This window comes from Syngnathus floridae, chromosome 1 (genome assembly GCF_059516105.1).
Source record: "Syngnathus floridae isolate MCC-2025c chromosome 1, RoL_Sflo_1.0, whole genome shotgun sequence".
Lineage (NCBI taxonomy): Eukaryota > Metazoa > Chordata > Actinopteri > Syngnathiformes > Syngnathidae > Syngnathus > Syngnathus floridae.
Genome location: NC_142413.1, coordinates 1,364,084 through 1,388,723, shown reverse-complemented (window position 1 = coordinate 1,388,723; position 24,640 = coordinate 1,364,084). Strand labels below are relative to the sequence as shown.

General features: G+C 43.9%; 1 protein-coding gene across 3 annotated transcripts in view; it reads right to left on the bottom strand.

The window, feature by feature from the left end:
- arap2 (ArfGAP with RhoGAP domain, ankyrin repeat and PH domain 2) overlaps positions 1-24,640 on the bottom strand; it is a 50,687-nt gene that overhangs the window by 19,427 nt on the left and 6,620 nt on the right. For all 3 annotated transcript variants that reach the window (XM_088383339.1, XM_088383266.1, XM_088383408.1), the window contains exons 6-15: positions 23,722-24,015; positions 23,378-23,447; positions 17,518-17,638; positions 13,531-13,718; positions 10,062-10,168; positions 8,368-8,567; positions 5,756-5,841; positions 5,505-5,687; positions 2,197-2,371; positions 275-400 (exon numbers count right to left, since the gene is read on the bottom strand). In XM_088383339.1, the coding sequence (XP_088239465.1) occupies positions 275-400; positions 2,197-2,371; positions 5,505-5,687; positions 5,756-5,841; positions 8,368-8,567; positions 10,062-10,168; positions 13,531-13,718; positions 17,518-17,638; positions 23,378-23,447; positions 23,722-24,015 (1,550 nt within the window). The remainder of the gene's footprint in view (positions 1-274; positions 401-2,196; positions 2,372-5,504; positions 5,688-5,755; positions 5,842-8,367; positions 8,568-10,061; positions 10,169-13,530; positions 13,719-17,517; positions 17,639-23,377; positions 23,448-23,721; positions 24,016-24,640) is intronic.

Here is a 24,640-nt window from a genome sequence, read left to right as displayed (position 1 = left end):
AATCGAGCTTCTTATTTATGAGTTTGAATTGGCAACACGGGCAGCCGTCTGAGCGTTGCCAGCTTCCGCGGGACCTCCATCGATTGTTGTGACCTGGATGTTTGGCTTTGGGATTAAACGATTGCCGGTCGGACAGCTGACGGGCCGACACTGAGTGATCGATGAGCGCTTAAGTGGAGCGGACCCCTGACCACGGCGCACTTCATCGAGGCTTCGCCGACCGATTGACGGGTCTTGTCGGGCCGCCCCGGCGACACGTCACGCGGCCACTCACCGTCTCCCCTGCGCCGATCCGGCAACGTCCGGCCTTGGCCCGAGGAGATGAACAGGAAGCCGTCCATGAAGCGGGGCCTCTCCGACGACAATGTGTTTTCCGACCAAGGATCAAGTCTTGGGAAATCTGGTGGGCGAGAAAACCACGGTGAGTGATTTATTCTTAACTCTTGACGCAAATGGCAGTGATTGATGAAATACAACTTTGACGTCTATATGCGTCAACGGCAGTGAATGAGTTCATCCTCAAGAATATTTACACACAAATAAGCAGGCAGACTATATAGAAGTTACACTGGAGGTCCAGAAATATGTAAAAAAAATGGAGGGACGAGCTTCTGATAACAGTCTTGCGCTTGTTATAAATGACATGGAGGGCGACCTTGAAAGAAAAAAAATAATCGCACAATAATGAGAGTCTGGGGACAATTATATTCAGATTATTTTTCAAAATCATTTAGTCTATCCCAAATCTACGGTAGCATATGTAATGTGCTTAAAGTCGTGTCGATGTCATAAATCCACACGCTCCTTCCGAATGCAAATAAGCCACAGTATGCGCTGTAACAAGCTCGCTTGCAAACAGCCCCCGCGGGCCACGAAAGGCGGCCTTGCTTAAGCCGGGACTCGGATGTCTGCGGGGGTGTCGCCGGAAGAGCCCGGCCTCCGCCGATTGGCCCCGTCCCCGGCGAAGGGAGCCCGGCATGATGGAGTGCTCAATTAGCCATCTGGTCGCCCGTGGCAACCGCCGCAAAGCGCTACCTCGCCAGCCGCTGACAGCGAGGCCGCGAAGATGCCGCCGTGCAAGAATCGGGCCACACATAATAAATGCCGCTATAATTGGCTACATGTGTAAGGCAGGCCCGCTTCTAATGATAACATGGAAGGCAACATTCTGGACTGAGGGCCCTCCAACCGTAGTGGACTTGAAAACAAACCATCCAGAGCCACGAGAGGAAGAAAAAAAAAAAAAAAAAAAAAAAAGGGCTTGAAACTTAGCATTGTCCACAGAACCTCACAACTGACATATATACACACACATATATATATATATATATATATATATATATATATATATATATATATATATATATATATATATAAAAAATATTTTTTTAACATTATATATATTTATATATATAATATTATATATATTTATTTAACATTTTATATATATTTTTTAACATTTATATATACATATACATATATAGATATATAGATATATATAAAATATTTTTTTAACATTATATATATTTATATATATAATATTATATATATTTATTTAACATTTTATATATATTTTTAACATTTATATATACATATACATATATATATATATATAGATATAGATATATAGATATTATGCCGCTGCATGCAGTGACAACTCCAAAGCAGGCCGTTCACGCCACTTTTTTTTTTTTTGCTTGCACCTAAATTATTTTCGTCTCATCTTCCGAGCGCTACGCGTTCTGTCAACAGCTATCGCAGCGTTCTCCGTGTCGAAATTAAAGATGGCCAGCGCAGCGACGTGGTCACACGTTTGCTGTGCCAAAATAGATCCGTTTCTTCATTTGCACCCTGGACGTTTGTTTGTTTGTTTGTAGATCCAGCGAGAGAAGAAAAACAAAAGAATTTAGTACTCCTAAAGAACTAGAACAGCCGTAGCTGAAAGCCTTTGACTGGGAGGGATGGAGCCATCACTGAAGCCGCCCCAGGGATGACATCACTCCCCCCCATTCGCCTTTCAGCGGAATGTTCATTTGCAAACAACATCCCAAGGTGCGAGCAGGTGCGAGCAGGTGTAAGTGCGAGAACGAGGCCCGTGGGGGGGGGGGTCGGGCCACAAATGAGTCGCGCCGGCGGCAGAGGGAAAATAATTTGCAAGCCGGGGGAAAATAGCATCGGCATGGACTTTGTATTTACCCAAGAGCTTGTTCTGATGCAGGAACTCCATCTGCAGCCTTTGGCCGGCACGCTGGGCCAGGAGGTACGGCGTGGAGCAGGTCGGGTCCCCGGTGGCGCACATGACATCTGCGCCGCTGAAGAGCAGCTCCATGCTCCGCAGCACGTCGGGCAGCACCACCGCGCCGCAGAGCGCCTGGACGCACATCAGAGCACAAGCGACAGTCGGTGGACGTCCGTTTTTGGCTACCGACGAAGAGAAGTGTCACGAAATAATCGTCTTTGCAAGATAGAGTTGAAGTCAACCAGCAAAGAAGAGTTAAAAAAAAAAATCAAAAAGTAAGAATAAACAATTGATGAAAACGTAGATGCATAAGTGTGCACACCCTGGTGTGTTCAGAATGGAGCGTTTGGCACACAGCCGCCATTATTCGTAAATTGTAAATAATTATAAATTGTTATTATTTTGAAAATTATTAGGGACAAAATGCTGACACTTCAACAGGGGTGTGTAGACTTTTCCTATCCACGGTATCACATCTGATTGAAAGCAGAGCTGCCCAAGGACAACACTTCCATAAAACGCCGGCATCAAAGTTTAGGATGAAGTTCTGCACGCTGATCTCACAAGAGAAGTTAAAATAAGATCACATTTTAATATTTCCTGCGCGACTCATTAAATGGCTAATCGTTTTCTGGGAGAAACTAAGGAGCGGGGAAGAGAATGACAACGAGCAGGACAAATGGACCGCGTGAAATATAATGACACCACTCTAAAGAGCGAGGTCAGGTAGAAGAACGGCAAGACGCTAGGTCCAAATGGACTATTTGTGTTTGCTGATGCGGCCATGCGCCGCCGCATCCGTGAGTTCAAATCCATCTTCAGCCTAGATGAACAAAGTGTGTAGCGCCGTCAATACTTTCCAAACTGGAATTGGGTTGCCATTTTCCACCTGCAAACGTTGAAGACAAAAAGGAAAAATACACCTCTTTTGTCTCATGTCGTCGTTTTGCCAGGCAGAGCGACTTTTATCAACACAAAGCCACGTCGGAGAGCGCTTTGTTAAAAGGCTTCATCCGTCACAGGCACGAGAAGAAAAGCAGCCAGTCGAGTCGGGAAAACTCCCCCCCCCCCCTCCGCCCCCCTTTCCCGCATCCGTCTCTTCCCATCAATCGACTCCATTGATGCAACATTGTGGACGATGACCCGCGACAAAGTGGATCCACCGGCGGCGGAGGCGGCGAATCTCAACGAGCAACCTTTTGCCTTTCATGCAACTTGGCCCCGAGTAAGGCAGCGGCATCGATCGGCGTCCGAGCGAGGATGCCTACAAAGGCCTTATTGAGCAAACATCTGAAAGAACCACAACGAACTCGCAAAAGGCCACCTAAAGTTAGGACTGAGACCTTTTCAAATGATTTTTTTTTTCCACCTCAATAAGCGATTTGTTTTTCAAGGACCATGTACTTTTTTATTAATCTGTATTATATTTTATTTCACAGAAAATCTCTGCTTCTGCTAATATAAAAGCAGATGAACGGCGCCGTTAATATGAACGACACTTGACTTGTCTTCTTCCAGTTTGAGTCGTTGCTTTTGAAAAGCAGCCATTTTGACGCCGGGCCAAGTTTACTGGCCTCATTTTACACGAATATTTCGAAGGTTAAATAGAATTAGTCGAAATATGGTGATGGCCGTAAATTAGACGTGGGTTTTAACTATTGGCAGGTTGGACCAGTTTCTATCTCTCACGAATAAAAACAAAACGACCGTAGCATTTGTTTAGTAGCTAGTTTTGTTAGCCTCTTTATAGCATTCAGCTAGCACTATTGGCGAGTTGGACCAGTTTCTATCCCCCACGAATCTATATTCTGTCAAACGACCGTAGCATTGACGCTAGTTTTGTTAGCCTCTCCGTTTTGCACGGTAGCATTAAGCTAGCACTATTGACCAGTTTCTATCTCCACGAATATATATACTGTCAAACGACCGTAAGCATTGACGCTGGTTTTGTTAGCGCGTTTTGCATTAAGCTAGCTGTTATAATGCAAACTCGCATTGTCGAATTGTCTTTGCTTTAAATCCTTGAGCACAAAAAAAAAAAAAAAAAATGTCGAGGTGTCACTGTATGTAAAAATGTTGTCACAAAACACGTCAAGGGTCAGACGGCGCATGTGACGCCGGCTGCCCTTCTTCCGTATCATTTCTCCAAAATGACCTTGCGTGTCACGGCAATTACTGCAGTCGCTGGTGGGATTTGCGCGCACGCGTAACGACATAAGGAGGTCCTTTGACGCTCTCTTCTCGAGGTCACGCCGCCTGCCGAGACTCGCCGGAGGTCACCGCGATATGAGCTTCTAATGGGGGCCGTGGGAATAGGAGAGGAACATGCAAAAAATTTTGGAAGGCAAAGACTCCTGCGTGGAGGACTGAATGTTGTCACTAGTAATACCTGATTGATTCATACTTGATTACAAAATAACTGAAAAGCCTTTTTTTACGCCGATGACGCTTGGACTCGGAGAGAATTTCTCCAGATGTAAAAAGTTGAAGCCGGGCTGCCTTTGATGAAGGAGCCTTGGCGAATGCGATCAGACATAAATCACTTGCGTTTATCCGAATTGTAACGTGACAGTCGAAAGAGTCACCCGCCCGCTATACACGCCGACCCGGCGAATCCATAAACGTCTTTGGTGCCGTCTCTGGACTCCCCGAGGAAGAGGCTTTTTGCGTGGCGCTAAATAGATCCGACGCACAACTAAGACGAGACGTCCCGTGAAATTAGCTTCACCGGCGTTGCTTATGCGGAGAATTTGTCTTTTTACATACATCGCTTGTGATTTATGAACACGCGCTGTGATCTTGCGGGGCGATTTTTCAAGCGCTTGCGTAAGGTTGATCCCGTCCAAATCTGTCGAGGCCACTAACCGACGCTTTCTAGTCTCTTTGATCGTTGTCGTTTGCCAGCGGTGGAGTCATTGATTCCCGAAATTTCAGTCGGACAATGGAAGGTTTTGACAGTTTGGGGAATATTTAGGGCACAGATGTCAACGTCAAGGCCCGAGGGGGCAGATGCAGCCCGCCACATCATTTTAGGTGGCCCGCGAAGACAAAAATTCCCAAAATTTTAAATTGTTTTCACATGAAAAAATGTTTCATTTTTTTTTTAACCATTTTTATTTTTAAATATTTGATTTCAATATGCTATTTTTAAATATTCGGACAGTTTTTATTAGGATTTTAAAATTGACCATTTGAATGGCCCCTTGAGGCAAACTATGACAAAAATAAGTTTGACACCCCTGATTTAGGGTTTTAAAAAGTTCACCTTGTTGAGCTGCTCCGAGTCATGAAGGTCCTCGAGGACTCGGCAGTACTTTCTCTCCCGGTACTTCCTGCGGACGAAAGTGGCGCGTTGCTCGTCCGAAGCGCCGGCGCAGAGCTCTTCCTCTGGGGGCAGTTGGGCGGCCCAGAAAGTGTTGGCCTTCTGGTTGCCCACTTCCAAGAAGAGCTGAGCGGGTGAGGAACCACACAATGGACAAAATGTCGCCGTGTATGATGTCGGTATAAATGTGCTACCTCCACCAGCTCGTTGCTCCAGATCGCGGTGTCCAACTTCAAGCTGCGCACTTTGGAGATGTTGTGGCCGAGCGAACGGTGCTGCCCTGGCGGCGTTGGAGAAGAAACAGACGCGTTTTAGTCCCCTCGGCGCTGCTTAATTGCAAATGAACGAGGCGCCGTTCATTGCTAATGAATCATGAGTAATTCATTGGGTTTGCTCGGCGGCCTGTTTATCCGGCCGAGCGGCTTCTCGGGGGTCGCTAGTGGCCGAAGTCCCGTGAATAATACATGAGACGGGGGGAAACGTGCGAATGATTATACGGCGAGCGATGGGGGCGGCCGCGGATGGAAATTTGTCTCAAATAGAGCAAGCTGCCTGGCGTGACACAAATTGAAGGCAACAAAAACAACTTGAAAAGCAGATGCTGATGCTAAGAAGCAAATAGCCGTAATTGAAGCCCACTCGGAAAATGTTTACACGAGCCGACGTTCATAGTTCAAACTAATGGTTCTAAATTTTTTTTTTTACACCGAGTACTAACGACAGAAAATACTCGGCTCTCCAAATACGTGACATACGTGTATAAGGCAGCAGCGACTCTCGCCGATACGCTTTAACGACGCGCCGAGCATCCAGAGCGAGACATTAACGCTTGTTGTCGAGGAAACGGAGACGGCGAGCGTGTCGGTGCGCGACGGTGGCATCCGAACAGGCCAAATGTCTTCATCTTTCCCGGAGAAGCTCGACAGACGACAAAAAAGGGCATTCCCATCACGCCGCCTCGCCCGGCAGAAAGGCCAAGCGGCCACACATTTCACCCCCAATTAAAAAGTTTTCCGGGCGACTGCGGTGACAGTGCACGAGGCGAGGCGAGGTTCTATTTCCTCCTGCGGAATTGTCCTGCTCGCTCGGTGCCAAACGAGTCAAACTTTTATTACGCTGTGCTAAAAATAAAGCGGAAAATGTGTTGACAGGGGTGATGTTATTAAAAAGAAAACTCCCAAGGAACACTCAGCCATAATAGAAATAACAAGCCAAATATGGTTTGAGGGTCAGTCTAGAATTGTTGAACATGTTGATACTCTTGAGGAGTAGTTTTAAGTTGTAATGACAGTGTCCGCCACTAGATGGCACGTATCCCTTCAGAGCAGGGGTGTCAAACTCATTTGCATCACGGGCCGCATCGTGGCTATCGTTTCCCTCAGAAGAGCCATTATGATTGTCAACGTTATCTATGTACAGTATAGGCTACAAAACAAACTGACGAATAACGAGATTGAAATGAGAAACTGTTCAAATATTTTAAAAAGACGAATGGTAATAAAAATTGCTTGAGAGTTGCTAATGTGCACAATGGCGGCCGATGAAACAGGAGAGTCAGCCAGACTATTTTTTTTGACATGCAGGACAAACACACAATAACAAGTAACATCATTTTACAATCTTTCGGTGAGTTGATTATTATGAAAATATGCACAAAATGAGTGGCTGGGTTCATCAGTTTTGCGAGAGCCCTTGGCACGAGAGGGAAAAAAATATTTTTGTTTTGTTATTTTATTTTAAATAAAAACAACCAGAAAACAATTTTGATAAATAAGCCATTTAAATTTTGGGGAAGGATTTTCCTGGGGTTGGCCAAAGTTACCCAAAATGGACCATTGCCGACTCTAAAAAGGCCCTTTTTAGGCAAGGCAACTAATGGAAATGTGATGGCATAAAAATTCCCCACATCAGACGATTAAAATTAATTCGCTTTTGCAGCGAGAAGGCGACCAAAAGCCAGCCTGGGATCATTTCTACCATTAGCTTTCTCATTACTTCTTCCCTCTTCCTCTTGTTCAGCATTTCTCTTTATTGTCCGTGACATCAGAGCGCTAATTAGAAGTGCGGCAAGTCATCGGTATTCCAGATGGAGCGCCGTCTAATTTAAAGGGGAGCGCCGGTCGGCCGGCCGGCCGAGCGGCCGCGCTTCACGCTGGCGCTCTCTCTCGCCGAGCGTGTCGACCAAATGTAATATTAAACACTCCGGCAAATGAAATCATTTAAGGGTGTTTGAGAAGGGATGTTGGAGATCTGATGGCTGGCAATTACACGGGCTCTGCAAGAGGTGAGGTGAGGAACGGCTTTCAAAGTCGGGGCTCTCGGGCATGGAGCCACAAGTAGGCAGGCGTGGAGGGAAGGTACACATGCGCCGAGCCAGTTTAAGGTGCCGATACTGTTGAGTGTCATACTAATTAATTCAATGCAAGAAAAAAAACAATGGTGAGCCGTGATTGGTTGGGACCTGGCAACTGTGATGTTATTTTTAGCCGGCAGCAAATGCCAAAATGGCAAAATGTTAAGTGTCCTACTAATTAATTCATTAATTGCGAGCGTTTGGTTAAAGAAATAAAAAAACTAATTAATTCATTGCAAGAAAAAAAATGGTGAGCCGTGATTGGTTGGGACCTGTCAACTGTGACGTCATTTTCAGTCGACAGCAAATTCCAAAATGGCCGCCGCTGAGATGGATAATGACAGGTGGATTTGGCTCGTTCTATTTATATTCCGCAAACAAAACAGTAATCAGATCGACTGCTTGGGCTGCACAGAATACACACACACACATCTACATTTCCTTCTGACTTACTCTCACACTTCTTGCAGATGACGACGCCCAGGTTGAGCGACGCCCACTCCGGCTGGGCGGCGCGACAGTCGGCGCAGTTACGGTTGGCCTCGTTGGACCAGATCTTCTCGGCCACCTCGTAGTCGCACAGCGTCTCTGCGATGGATTCCCGAACCGCTTCGATCCACTCCGACTTCTCCTGCTCCGACTCGGCCGTGAAGCTGCACATAATTGGTTACGTTCTTCTTTATTGTATTTGTATGCTGTGTGGCGCTATGCTACCTCTCACAGGTCAATCCCGGTACTACAACCCTCATAAGGTCGACACACAAAGTCAGCACTCTTGCGATCCGCTCTTGAGCTAAAGCATTTAGCGACACATTTATTTCAATCCGAGTGTTTTGCCACAAGTTTTCTTTGAGCCAAACTCGAATGTCTTTGTGGCGTTGGGCGTCCTCGCCGCTCCCTAATTGTCATTCTCACCACTAATAAAAGTCAGCCATGGCAGCAAAACAATGGAAAAGCCAAAGTGAGTCTGCCCAGCCTAAAGTGATTAGATGATTCTCGGGCTAATCCTCACCTTCAGCAGGTAGCACAAGACTCCCAGGGTGACCAATCGATTCTACACGCACACGCACGCGCGCACACACACAATCCGAGCCTCTCGGCATTCACCTCATCAAAACAATTGGAGAGCTCATTTTAATTCCACTTTTTTTCTTTTAAAGGGAGGTTGCTCAAAAAAAAAAAAAAAAGGCAATTACGTAAAGGTTATTAACCAAAGTGCCAAACCACGAGACCATTACGGACCCGTACACAAACAGATCGATTGGACGTGCGGCCGAGCGTTGGAGGAACGAGGGAGGGTCTTACATAAATCAAGTCAATCTACTACAAAAGGCAAAGGGGGGGGAGAAAAAGAAAGTGTGGTGGAGGGGTGGCGGTATTCGGCACGCACAAACAAACAAGCGCTGCTTTGTGCTGCTTGTGTTCTAAATGGGCCATTACAGCTCAAACAAGCAGCGTGCTTATTGATTGTCGGGCCTGAGGGAACACGGAGTCGCCTCAAAGGTTCCGCAGATAGCTGCCAAGTTTCAAGACTGGGGTTCATTAAAAATAAATTAAAAAAATGAAAATAAATCATTCCATGCAGTCTGTTGTATTAAAAAGACTGACCGATGACATGTATTGATTTACTGATTCACGATATCTGATTGTCTTCTCTTTCTTTCCAATGTTTCACCTTTTGTGTAATGAGTTTGTATAGTCAATACATTTATTTATTTATTTATTTATTATTTATTTATTTATTTATTTAAAGAGAAGACATTTTTAAAAATTTAAATAAAACCTTATTTAATAATATAATAAAAATACAAGTGAATATGTCATTTTCAAATGAACGTAAACAGTTTATCATTCGTAACATAATGCCAGTTTGATTTTATCAGCAGTGGTGCCATTAAGTATTTTGAGTCAATTTTAAAGCTGACAAAGTCGTAGGAATTCATTTCCGTCTTTTGTCTTCATTTCACTGCATGGCTGCGCAAGTTTCACAATTCTTTTTTTGTCCAATCAGATTGCAGCTTGTCTGTGTTGCCATGTAAGTCTAACCTGCCTAACTGCCTGCTTCTTATTTCGACCAATCAGATTACGTTCTCAATATTGTCATCTCGAAACATTTCAGTGGGACAAACAAAGGCTTGCAGACGTACCAGAAGTTCTTAAAGGGCGTGTTGATTTCAAAGATCCTCCGATCGGCGTCTCGAATGCTGGCGGCCGTCAAATCCACTTCGCAGATAGCCAGGCCCGCCTGGTAGTCCTTACGGAACACAAAGCACAACGGCCATTGGCCAAAACGATTTCCAAAACAGCTCCTGGTATCAGCCGATACGGTAAAATAAGGCGATTGATACTCCCAAATGGATATTCTGGCAGACTGATCATCTTTGTGTTGAATAAAAACACTCTGCTTTTTTGACAAAAAAAAAATTGGGACTAATTACATTTCTGCATTTTCTATACTGCCAAATAATGACATGTTATTCGATAAAGGGGATTAAAATTCAAACTCAATTAATTGACAAAAGACAATTAAAATAATCGGCATGATAATTTGACTCGTTTGAAGCCCGAAACTCGCTTCTGCTGATACGGAGTATTCACTTTTGCTTTTCCTTCCGAGCCAGACGCCGCATTTAATTTGTGCGAAAGCTCCATACACCTTGAAGCAAATATATCAGGCATTGCGAGAGCCATTAGTCTTCGGCAGACAGCATCTCAAGCTTCTGTTTCCAGGCCAAATTTAGACACCCGCTCGCCCCCTCCCCTCAAATAACGCACGATCACCTGCTTGCCTCATTAAAGTCACAGCTCGTTTTTTCCCGCACCGGCTTGCAAAGTAATTCGCTCTCATCCAAGCTAACAAACACAGAAGGAGAGAGAGCTACATTTACAACAGCCGCATTGTCAGTCTTTTTTTTTTTCTTTTTTAAGGAAAAAGAGTCCCGCTCGAAACAGTTTGTGACAGGCAATCGTGCACACGTCGTCATTGGCCTGAACCGGGTCGTCTGAGTGAGGATTGTACTTAAAACTTGGGAAAAAGGCAGAAGGGGCATCTGAGGACTCCCAACAACCTGGAGGACAAAGATAGAACAAATAAAATAAAAAATGATGACGATGCAGACAAACTGTCCCGGAAGCCCGATAAGCTCGCAAGGTCTAACGAAAAAGAGGGCGGCGTGAGTGAAAGAAAAACTTTTGTGGTCATTCCTCAAAGCGGCCGAGACAGTCCAGAGGTGAGCTGCCAAAAAATTGGATTTGGGGGAAAAAAAAAATGGACAAGGCCACATTGGGCCATGTGCAGCCCATTGCGGCCTCGTCCATCTTTTTCAACCAAAATAAAAGACCGATGATCAAGACTTGTATTGTATCCCAACTCGCATTGCATAAAAGAAAGAAAGGTAGAAAAAAGTGAATAATTAAATGTTAAATCACAACCATTTTTTTTTACATCCCTACTGACAATGAAATCGGAATTTTCACGCCAGACTATTCACGATGCTTTAAAAGGACATTACATTTGTATTTTTTATTTTATTCAAACTGTTTTATCAACTTTAGTCTCCATTTTTTAAATAAAAATTGTGGAGGGCAAATATTTGGCCCCTTTTATTGCTTTAAGACATCAAATAAACGGGGGCAGAGTACGGAGCCCAGAGGTTTCTCAAATGTAGCGACCACATGTGAGAAGCCGTCTGTCTCTCCGTCGGTAAACATCAGAGTGCTCACCTGGATTACTTAATAACCGTCAATTCTGTAAGGCAGCCAATTAAGGTCGGCAAGTCTTGCAACACACGCGCACAAGCTTCACGGCGGCAGGAAGTGATTGGCATGGCGGTAAAAATAACTCACCTAATTCCCAGGAGCCAAGGGAACTTTAACAGCGCTTGAGGAGAGACGGTATGAGGAAGGGGGGCTAATTAGAGTTCAAGAATTGATGTAGTAGTTGAGGCACGAGGCTGTTCGACCTGAGAGAGGAAGTGGTTGGTCGCTAGCCAATCACAGCTGAGGGGCGGGGTCAAGGAGCACCGCGAACCTTTCTGCCTGAAAACTCATTTCAAAAACCATATTCTGGACCGAGTATATTTGATGGATGAATCAATAGGAGAGTTGAATCTAAAAATAATTGTTAGTGACAGCCAGGGCTGAACAAGTAATCGAATTTAAATCGACACTGCAAAGTAGTAGAGTGCAATTTTCAAATCACTGCAGTTTGGGGAAAAAGTACCCCCCAAAAAAAAAAAACTGCTTCATTTCTTTTGGTTAGTTTGATTTATTTTCTTGTAATTACTTTTTTTCACTTCATTTATTTGGATAGAAAAAAATATTCTCATTCAACACCAGGTCATTGTTTAAAACTAACTAATTCGGATTTTGTTCTTCGTTTGCTCTCTAATGGCAAAAAACGGGCAAAAAAAAACGTCGATCGATATTTTCCAAAGTAAAAGTTTGCAAAGGTCTTATCTTGATCAACGAAAAGGAGAGCAAGGTCTTGCTCACGTCTGACTTTGTCAGCCTTCGGACTGTCTTTACCTCGGTGCTTGAACGCCCTCAAATGCGGCCCTCGACCCGTGACAAATGAGTCCGGGGCGGCGGTATCAGAGGAGGAGCCGGCGCGCCCGTGTTACCAATAGCTCCTTCATCATCTTAGATTAAATACTCCACTCCGCTGAGCCCCAACGGGGCGAGTCTCTACTTCCCACTCTCGTCTTTTAGCGTTCCATCTCTCCACGACCTCGCCGCACACACACACACACATAAAGCCAAGATGCGCAAACGCGCCCGCCAGATTGATCTCCAGCTGTAAAAATACAATTAATTTGGATTTTCTCCCGCCTTGATCGGAAATGTGCTGACGCGGAGGGAAACCCGAAAGCGAAACCTAACCGAGATGTTTGCTCGGGCTAATGAAGAAAATAATGAAAGGCAAACAGCACAACAGCGGGTGAAGGCAACGTCTGCCTGTCGCGGTCTCAACTCGAGAGGAAATAGCATCAATGCGACGTGTTATTTCCCACCCTTCTGTCCCAGCAGGATGTAAGAATATCAGGACTTCATTAGACTCGCTTAAGAGCGCGAGAGTGCCGAAAACAAAGCTGATCATAAGCGAAAGGGAAAAAAAAAAAACAATGCCGCTTTGAACCCTACATGAAGAGACGTACCTCATTTACCGCTTCTCGGGTTGAAGTTTGTGGGCGCTCACTCGGGCTCGTGCTCAAAATAATTTCGCAAAAGTGGGATAAGATAATTAAAATAAATAAATAAATACATAAATATCTTCAATTAAATTGAGAGAATCAAATGAAATGTAAAGGAAATATTTTTAAAACATTGTGCTGCACCTTATGGCCACAAGGGGGGCGTACACGCAGAGATTGACACGGTAAGAATCAGTAATATTAGCCATTCTTTGCGGAGGATAAAGAAAATACACGCGAGTATTATTTGTGACTCAAATGGTTATAAGAATGCGACGGCAATTTGTTAGCCCATCCGTGTTAGCATGAAGCTAGCAGGCTTGAAGACAACTTTTTATAAATACACAATTATGTATAATACTGTATTTTGGAGGGGTAAAACATTGTTCCATATTCATGACTATCTGCGCTTCATTTTCAGTACCTGTTCAGTTTTGCAGAGCCGGACTTTGCTGGCCGCCAGGGAGACCAAAATTCGGCCTTTGTGGGCACGCAGCTCCAGCATGCCGCGCTTGCTGGTGGAGGAATGGCGGCGCAGGCCGGAGCTGTCCGGGAGCCGCGCCACCGCCGCCGCCGCCGTCTGAAGACTGTCCATCCATTCGCGGCGCTCCCCTGCCGACGAAAAACACATTTAGGCAAGGAAACATTCAAAGACTTTTGTTTCATTTTTGTCTGCTTTGAGCACGAAAGCCACTTGGACAGGATCAAGCGCAACCGGATAGAAAAAAAATAATATCCTTGAAAGCTGCTTAACGAAGATTTGAACGCCTCGAGCTCATTTCTGCAGCGCAAATTAGAGCGAGCACAACAGTTAATTAAAATCAAATGAAATGTCATCGCCATCAAGTCCGCGACTCCAGCAGAGCTGAGCGATTTGGAAAAATTGCAATAATTGCATTTTTTTTCTCTCTCAATATAGCAATTGCAATTTCAAATGCCATTATTTTTTTGTCTCAAGGTCCCCTTCTTGACACGTCGTTTTTGAAGCGTTCAAAGCAATTTGAATCGTCCCCCGATATTCTCTGACGGAATCCGAACAGACAAAGTGAGCGCCGAGGAAGCTAAAATGGACTCCAGAAGGAGACAACCTTGGCGAAGCTCGCGGGCAGTCCTCGTCCAACACGTGAATATTTCATGTTAAGGAATATGCGCTTTTGAGCGCACCCCCCCCCTCGGAGAAGCAACGCCAACGTACAAACGGATTTATGTACTCCCAACACGAGTAAACACACGCCCCGCGGGGTCCGGGATAGACGCCGCCTGCTGTGGCAACACTTTAACAGAAAAAGAGAGGAGGCAAAAAAAACCTTAAAAAAAACAAATTTACATCAGAAGCCAGGCGGGTTGAAGGTCTTCGCTCTCTGAATCGCGATTATGTCATAAAGGTAAGCGGAGCTGCGTTGAGGTTTACTAAATGCACAATTGAGCAAATGAAGATTCAAAAATCAAAAGTGAAAATTTAATTTTGTTTTTCAGAATTAAACACAATTTTCAGATTTCAGGGTTCTCATAAAAGCGTTGAATTTTTATTTTATTTTTTATAATTATTATTTTTTAAATTGTTATTTTAATCTAGTCAATTTCCAAGTTCAATAATATATTTTTTTTCCCCCAAATCGCATTCCTTGCGACTCGAGTTTGAATCTCCCGAACGGCTCGGTTGTAACTGCACCGGCGGCGACCCGGGGCACGTTTACAAACGTAGCCGCTTGTATCAAAGCGCCAAATCTCTTTCACGACTGACCTGGCTGGCGTGCCCTCGCCTGAGTGACGGGCAGCCCTCTCAATGAGCTGTCAATCATCTGACGGAGCTGACATTGTCTCCCCGCGACCTTAATTAGCTTGCTGACACGCTGACCCACTTTGACCTCCCAAATTTCCTCTGAATTCACAACGGCCACCGCATCCATAATGAATGGCGTCCTCCATTACCGACTGCTTTTTACATCAGCGGGCTTTACTGTTCCGTTCTCGGCCGGCTTTTTTGACTTCCATTACCTGTCCCGCTCTCAACTATTTGCTTCGTATTTTATTCAGGGCTTTCCTCCCTCCCTTTTCCGGGCTGTCGGTCCCAGAGAGGAAGGAAGCGGCGGACGCGGGCGAGCGGCGTGTTAGCATGCGCACGCCTGAGCGCTTGTGTTTTGAGTACATTTGCTTGTTGTTTGGCGAGTACACCGGATCGGCCGGCTAAATTCATTTCATTTCCAGTCGCCTGTACAAGTATGGCCAAAACATAGATGAAACTTTTATGGGTTTTAACACTGTACTGTCTGAATTTAGAGTTTATGTTCCCACAATGACACATGGGAGAATGTTGGACAGAGCTGCAAAAAATCCCAAACTCAATGCTTTGGTTGAATATTTTCCTGTTTAAATATAGAAAGGTTAATTGCTTTTTTGTTACAGGCAATGCTGTTAAATGTGTTTTTTTTTTTTTTTATGGAGCGGTTGTTTGAGAATCAATGCTAATTTTTGTTAGCATGTCAAGCATTAGCACAGGTTTAATTTTTTTCTTTTTTTTATGGTGTCTCAAAACGAAGGTGGGTCTGATGAGGATCGGTGGAAAGCAAAACAAAATCTAACAAAATCACAGCTCATCAATGTACATGTATATTGAGATGTTGGCATGTGTTTCAAGTGAGTTGGAAAGGTAAAACTCTTGAAAAATGTAGATGCTGACTTTAGCTAAAAAAAAACTTGGATGCTTGTTGTGTGTTCAGGGCTGCAGAGCTGATTTCACTTCTCTCAAGGAGAGAAGAAGTGAGTAAAGTGGCTTGAAAGGAGAGCGAGGTCCACTCTGCGCTCGGCGACGAGAGCTTAAAGGCCGCCCACGCGGCCTCCATCAAAAGGAATAGAGTCAAAAGAAAAACAACAAGCAAATGAATGCTTGGGCCTCTTTTGTTTGCTTTGCTTTGTTTGTCACGAGGACGTTAAGGATTCTGTTTAGTGGCACAAGATCTATCTATCTATCTATCTATCTATCTATCTATCTATCTATCTATCTATCTATCTGCATCAAATTATGTGAAAATGTGAAAAAATTATTTTGTGTTTGGTCGATCTTATGTTCAAAAATAAATTTCACTTCTCTCTTTCTCTCTCTCTCTCTCGCTCTCTCGCTGTCTCTATATATAGATCATGATAGCTATCATCCATCCATCCATCCATCCATCCATCCATCCATCCATCCATCCATCCATCCATCCATCCATCCATCCATCCATCCGTGACAGTCAATTATTTACTCCTTGGTGCTTTTGCCTTCCTGTGGTCGCCACCTTTACCTCTTCGCTACCTGGCTCACGCATGAACCCCCCTCACCCCCCCCTCGATTATTCCTTCACTTCCTCCGGCCGCTCGGCTCTTTATGTTCAGCAGCTCCTTTACTCCGCTCCACTAACTTCCCTGGTTTGCCATCAGCCTCCTCGGGTCTTCCCGGTTCTGGTGCGCTCCCCAAAGATTGATGAGTCTTGGCTCCAAGGCGAGCCGTGCTCGTTTAAAGATGCATGAGGGGATCTGGCTTTTCCATGCTCGCTCCAAAAAGAGGGGCCACCTTGGTGCGAGGCCGCCCTCCCGCCCATCGCAGAGAAGGGGAGCCCGACCTCACAAGGTCGTCAGAGTTGACCAAAATGAACAAAACCAGTTTCATTAAGTCATAAGAACAAATTGTGAGGGTGGGGGGAAAAAAAAAAAACTGAAAGTCCACCATCTGTTCACATAAACTACAATGACGGGAAAAAGGTCCTCTGTTTAATTTTGTCAATTTGAGGGTTGATGTGCAATCGATTTATGTTGTCTCTGATTTGTGCCTGCTTGCTCATCAGTTCTAACTGACTGCGTTCATTGAAATGGCATCTTTTCAGTCTGCTCATTATTTTGGCTCTCATCATTTTTTATCACTTATTATTTTGGATCTCATTATATATCTATATTATCATAAATATATAAATAAATATACATATATAAATATGATTTTATAATTATTTTATTTATTCCATAATTATTATATATATAATTATTTTAACATTATTTTTAGTTATTTTAATTATTATTTTCAACTTTTTTGAGCAATCTGGCCCACGTGTTGTTTTTCTGTGTAATATTTGTCCTTATTTTGGATCTCATTATACATCTATATTATCATAGATATAGATATACATTATGTATCTATATTATTTTATAATTATTTATTTCATAATTATTATATATATAATTATTTTTAGTTATTTCATTAATTATTATTTTCAACTTTTTGGAGCAATCTGACCCACATGTTGTTGTTTTTTTCGTGTAATATTCGTCCTTGGCGTTAACACCACGTGAACCACATATTCAACGGCAGCCTTGATAACCGAGGTGTCGCTTCAGCGGGCGAGATAAGGAGAAAGCGGGAGAGAGCGGGAGTCCGTACCTTCTTTCTCGGCCCGGAAGACAAATGTGCGAAGCGAGGTGATGACCTCAAACTTGTTGTCACCGAAAGGTTGCACCTGGCGGACGGCGGAGGCCTGAATCATCCCTTTGGAGTACATTTCCTGCACACGCAAGCAGACAGCACACACTAAATAACTTGGCAAACACCGGCAAATTGGAATGGCATTATCGAGCTGTTGTTCTTTTCTCTATCAAGTCGGAATGAGGTTGTTGTCTTTTTTTTTTTTTTTTTTTTTGCATCAGCGGGTGTGTGTGTAATTGTGGCATCGCTGCCGCTTTTGGATCGGATTCAATTTGGAAGCGCGGCTGACGGATATGCTCATCAAACTCGAGGCATAAGCCATCAATACGCCATCATATTTATTTACAGAAATGCCTTCCCTGTTTGCCTCTGGAGCAATAACGTTGAGAAAAGGCGCCCTGAATAAGAAGCGCTTGAATTAAGACCTGCTGCCGGAGAAGGATGACTTTATTAGCGCTGCTGATTTTTTTTTTTTTTTTGCAAACCGAAAAACCAGAAAGAAAATTCCAACGGCCCAGGATAAAATCTGAAAAAAATAAATAAATAAATCAAATGAATCAATTTAACTAAAACAACTAAAAAGTGTACATTGTACCTTCGTCCAACTGCGACTCATTGGCACGAATTCCCGAAGAGGAGTTTGGCAAAATCAAGCCCTGAAATTCATCCAAAATGGCCGCTTTAATTCAAAATGGCCAACTTCCTTTACAATTCCGTCTTTGAGACACAAGATGCCCATTTTTATTTGATTAGATTTTTCCAAGATGGCGACTTGCCACAAATAAGCGTCTGACTGCAATCCACTTTCTTTTCAGTCTGCTTTGCAAAATTGAACAGAAACTTGCAGACGCGGCATTGGCTAAAGTGCCATTTGGCGTACTTTTCTGTGTTTTTCTTCTTCCAAACAAGCTCGATGCGACACATTTTTCGGTGGGTGGGTCACGGGCGGCGTGAATGAGAAAGCTCGATCGCAGGGCATCGTTCCCGATCAGCATTCAAGGCCTGATGTGACAAAGAAATCCCTTTAGAGCATTGGGAGAGGAAAAAGAAAAAAAGAAGCCAAATCTTCTCCTAAGAGGGACGTGCATTATGTTACTCTAACGTTGTGAAAATCACTGGCTCGTGAGAAGACAAATAAAACGACATTGCATTATTCATGCAAATCGTGTCATTATCTTTGCCAAGTCAAAATAATTTTAAAAAAGGCTTCTTTTTGTTTGCTGCACACTGTCCTACACGGTAGCAAATATGGAAAGGGAGGCGGTGAACTTGTGACTCCCACTTGCCGTTCCTTAATTAAGCTGCTGACCTTGCCATCCACAGAAGGAGAAAAAAAAAAAAAAAGAAATCAAGCAGCCAAAAATATCATCCGGCACACTCGAGAGGGGGACGACGAGAGAAATGAGCTTCGTGTGAGAGGCCAAGGAGGACCGAGGGAAAGGAAATGGGAGATCCGAGGAGAGACGGCGCAAAAAACGGGCAAGGGGGCCAGAGACCTCATCAAAGCTGGCTGCAGGGGGCTTGTACTAAAGGCAGCATGCTAACATTAGCGCTATCTGTTTTCGAGCGAGCGTCTCAATTTGGTGGAAAATTGGTTCAAATACAACAGGCAATTTGGCAAATTTCAAAATGAATTAACATAAATGTTTCAGTATTGTATTTCGATGATTCTCAATTCCGGTAGGTAGCAAGTGCTGGTCAGCGGCATCTGAAGCCGACAGAATGCTAACATTAGCGCTAGCATCCTAACATTAGCGCTAGCTTTTATTTATTTTGGAGCGTGCGTCTCAATTTGGTGGACTACTCAATAAATTGGAAAAAGCTACTTTCCCAGTAGGCCTTGCCAAGGTGCAATTAGAAATAATAAGAGCCCTCTAACGACTTTGGCTCGAGCTAATGACATGTTTTGGCCACAATCTTTCTTGTTGGGTCGTCGTAGCCGTGTGTGTTTTACTTACTTCTAATGCAACATTTTGTGGCACCGTAAGTTCATCTGGAGTTCCCCGGAATGTCTCGACAGATCATTAATTGAACTAAAGAAGATGTAGGGCTTCATGTAATGAACTCTAAGTAGGCCAAAACAACTTCCTGTATGACAAATCTCTCATTTGAAATGTATTGCTTAGCGCTAGCACGAATTCACAAATGTGTCATGTAAAGAGGATAAAGCACTTGTTTATTTCAAATGCTTTGGACTAACAGTTTTCGTTGCTTGGTCATGTGACAATGGCAAGCTGAACCGTGTTTGGTGACGACCTGAGCCCCCGAGCAACCATTTTCAGTCGTCATCAATTCGCAAAATGGCCGCACCCGATTTTGCGACTTCATTCAAGATTTGACAAAGCAACATTAATCACAATGCTGACTAGCATCAAACATTTGAGAGCGCTGGATCGATTCAAAATTTCAACTCATTCAGTGCCATTGACGACTATACACGTCAGATATTAACTGCAGTGAACGAGTGAACGCTCATTTTGAATCGCTTCATTTTCATTTGCCTGCCACATGAAGTGCACCGGCTCGTTTGCGCTTCATTTAAGCAATTCAAGTAAATGCAACGTACAACCGTTTATACCCGAACGTCGCAAAATGATTTTCTATAAACGAATGGTGACCAAAGGAGAAAACGAGCGTGCGCGGATAATCGAGCTCCGTGTCTGATAATTGCGCCACCAGTATGATTTAACGGTAATTAATTGTCTTCATTCCAGTTTGGGGGTCAGGCAGGAGAGAGTTGTTTAATTGCGACTCGCGCATCTATAAATACTCGCGGGGAAGGGTCTGATGAAAAGACGAGGTCAGGAGAAAGACACACACGTGCGGCAGACGAGCCTCAAGAGGACAAAGAAGGCAATGAGGCCTAACTATCTCTTTCGGAGATAACACACTCACCTGACTCACCCCCTCCCACCCCCACTTCGTATTTCCCCTCACACTGACCTCCTCCCTCTCCACCGCAGAGGAGTTGCGGCGGGGATGGGCGGGACCAATTTTTCCTGCACATTTCGCTCTTATTTTTTTTTCCCCCCCCTCTCCACACACAGAAAGTAAAAACAAGGCAGTAAACTTCACGGAACAATTAAGGCTGAGCGCTGGAGCTAAAGCACACAACAATGGAGGCACCATGTAGGGAGAGAGAGAAGCAGGGAGGAGCGCTTGGGGTGCAGAAAAAAAAAGAAAAAAAGAAAGTTTCAGCATATTGGAGATGGAGGCATGAGGACACCAACTGGTGGCACTGAAAAGCTCACTCAATCCCTAAGTGAGCCATTAAATCAAGATTTGAAAATCACATCTATTTTTTTTTTTTCCACAAAGCTGCTTGCTGCCCATTTCGTCGAGCCTGCTGTGTTATTCCATTACAGGAAAGAAAATATATATATATATTTTTTTTTCCTTTCCTTTCACATGACACTCTTACAAAAAATGTTGCCCATTCTAAGTTGTTTTTTGTTAGCCGCCTTCAAGTCGGTATTCTTTGAAAACAGTATTCAGGGCACAATACTTGCGAGGTTGTTATGGTTCATCGCCACAAATTAAATAAAATAGAAAAAATAAAAAGATATAGTTTATTTTTATTATTATTTTTTTAACATTTATAGATTTTGAGAAAAATTCTTCAGGGTCACAGCGGGCTGCTTGCAAATTTACCGCGGTTGTACTCCGAACCGAACAAGGCTGATTGATGCATTTTTGCAAAAGGTCGCCGGCGATGATGATTGACATATTTTGTTGGGTTGCAGGTGTGGCAATGGAAAAAAAAAACGAGATGAAAAATTGGCATGTAAGATAAGCCGCCGGCCGGCGTAGCAGTAACTGTCAATGGAGGGATTTGCCGCATCAGGCTGACACACTGCAAAGACTGATCCTCAGTCCTCAAACTCTGCCCATCCTCCTCGTTTCTTCCCTTCAAGCCAGGCTTTGGACACACACGCTCTCACGCACACACACACACACACTTAGACGCACGACATCGCATATCAGCACCCAGAGGACTAAATCTAAAGACCCAAAGCGTTCTCCCGAGCCAATCCCCTCGTCTTGACGAAATCGGGCGAAAAGGGGCTGATTGATGAGATGGATCGGATGCGAGGCGGCGAGCCCGCGGGAACAAGTGAGACCGATGATCTCGCTCCTCTCCCACGCCACCTCGGCTGGCCCCCGATGATGACATCACCGGAGACCTTTCAAGCCGCGACTGTGATTAAGTGCGATTAGTTCTGTCTGGGGCCGACAGATCCCGTCGGATTTCACACTACAAAAGAGAGTTTGCGGGTGTTAAAAGTTTCTGAGCGAGGACAAGCATGGCAATGTTTGGTGTAGCGACGAGCGCAGCGTGACGCCTCGCTTTGCTACCGACGGCCAGGTTAGCCTTTACTAAACGCCGCTGAGAGACTTGAAAGCGCAAAAACGTTCATGTTAGTTTTGCCAAGGCCCAAAAAATTGACCTGGATGATTGAGAACCATCTCAGGCACTGCTGCTCAGGTTTTTGGTCTTCCAGCTGCCTTCTTTGTCAACTACAACCAACGTTCCTAATCAATATCCAGCTCAAAGCCAAAGTTATTTATCAACATTTAGTGTAAAACTCAACATTGGAACAAAGTCAAGGACATGTGTATTTAAGCAAACCTTGAAACCACTTCACTTTGTCTTAAGGAAAGCCCGCTAGCTTAACGGCAACACAAAGCGCCACAGAGCTAACAGGCTAACAATACTAGCATCGCTATCACAGTCTTTACGGTTGTTTTAGTCGCTGTAAAACAAAAATGAACCACTTAACGATGTCGTATGAAGGCATGCTAGCTTAATGCTAACTCATAACGCAAAAGGCCCTAGAGCTAACAGGCTCACGGAAATAGCATCGATAACGTGGTTATAAAACGAGCTGATTTTCTTACACAAAATGCTCAGTGCCCAATATAATCCCCACAGGAAATATTCTTGATGCTTTGCCATTCTGACCCCTTCATGCCCAAGGCGCACACATAAGGAAAAACAAAATGTCCGCTGAAGTAAAGGACTCTCATTACTGAGCAGCACAATGACCTACTAACCCGTGAAATCAGAAGGCAAAAACTGCTCAAGTCGTCAAGAGTCGTTACTACGAGAGCGATATTTCGAAAAAATATTGTTTATCCCAATAATGGCAATATGAGAAAAGTGCCATAAATGACATCACATGTTTTTAGATGAGCTTGTCCAATCAGATGCAACCATAAATGCACATCAGCATCCAATCGAAAAAGAGGATAAGAATCAAAAGTGGGGCACAAAAGTCCACCACCAAGGCAACTTCTCACTTCTTGCCAAAAAGAAGCAAAACGCCGCATAATGGTCAGTAAAGTGCTGACTCATCCGGCGCGACCCTCCCTGATGATTCTCGTTCTGCCACCAGAAGTGCGTGGGGGGGGGGGGGCTGACGGCGCGTGAGCGGGCAAAGAGGCCCGTAATTAGCAAGTGATTAACGATGCGCCATCAGACATGTCGCACGTCATTGATTGTGATGTGCTGAGGCAAAAAGTCAGGATGGGGACATTGGCCAAAAACACATTTCAAGGGACGGCATCTCTGTTAACGATTCAGGCGGTCGACAAACGCTCGGCGCCCCCTTTTTCGCTATCCGAGAATTGCCCATGTATTTTACTGTACGGCCGGCTGGGCGTGGGAAGCGCCGCTCTACCACGCTTGGCTTAAAGTCACTCTGTCCTTGCTCTCCTCCCCGCGTTAGCTCGCAACGCTAACGATGATGAGGCGGCCGACGGGACCGGGATATCGATTTCTTTTGAGCTCTCGCGTCCGGTGGCTGTTCAAAGTTACCTTGTCGCTGTTGTAGTAGGCCAGGGTCTCGCCGTCGAAACGCACCCACCGCCGCTGAAAGACGCACTTCCTGCAAAAAAAGGGAGACGGACATCAGTCGCGGGAGAAGCTCAAGCTAGCTGTAATAATAAAATAAATCATAATAAATTATAAAGAGATATAAATAAATAAAAATAAAAAAATGCAATATATTTCCCTCAGCAAAGGACGATTAGAACAGCTGAACTTTATTCGGCTTTCAAAAATATTATTTTGAACCACAGCTATACTGATAAACTTATTTTCTGGTAACATTTACACCTTTGTAGTGCTGAGTGCATTCATCAGATGTTTGGTCCACCTACCCTTGAGGTGAAAGTTTGTCCAGCCAGCCCATTTTCAGCACTTGAGGTTCTGTGGCGCCGTAAAAGCAAGCGTACGGGGAAATATCAGGCAGACGGTCAGCTTGGGAGTAGAGCTCGCAGTCCGCCGTCACGGCCGAAGAATCCCAAGCAGACGCCGCTGGGCCCATGGAGCCGTACTCTGCCGGACTTTGCGCCAAACTTGGCAAAAAGCTGGCGCACTCTTCCACTGTGGCGTAGTCATCTTTGTAAGGGTCCAGGACGATCGCAACGGGAGGGCCTTCCTTGTCTTCAGATCTGCGGGTTGCATGAAATGAGCCAAATGAAAAAGATCTGCAAGTGGAACCAGTCCTTCTATTTTTATTCATTTGTTTATGTTGCTCGACATAGAGTAAATAATGGGATCTTTTTTAAGTTAAATTTTAACATTTGTATTATTATTTATTATTATTATATTATATATTATTTTTATATTATATATATTATATTATTATTATTTTTAGTATTTTATTATTTTTCATGAATTGGATTACATTCGATCAAATCAATTTAGCATCGCTTCTGGACAGGAAAATAAAATTGACTGCTATGAGGTCAACAAATACACTTAGTTGATTCTACAAATAATTAAAAACAATAATTTACTGTTTAATAATAGCTGTTGTAATAATTAAATAACAAGAATTTTTTAAACTGTGTCCTTTCTTGAATTGTTTTGTGCGGCGACCTTGAGTGTCCCGAAAGGCACCTTATAAATCAAATGTTTATTATTATTATTATAATAGTTCATTTATTCTATTGTCACATTTGTATTGCTTCAAAGTTAGACAGCTGCTCCTCCAATTACATTGTTTGTTAACAAACTGCTCTGGAAAGAAACAAATATTTTGATAAATTGATAAATGGACTCCATGAAACAATT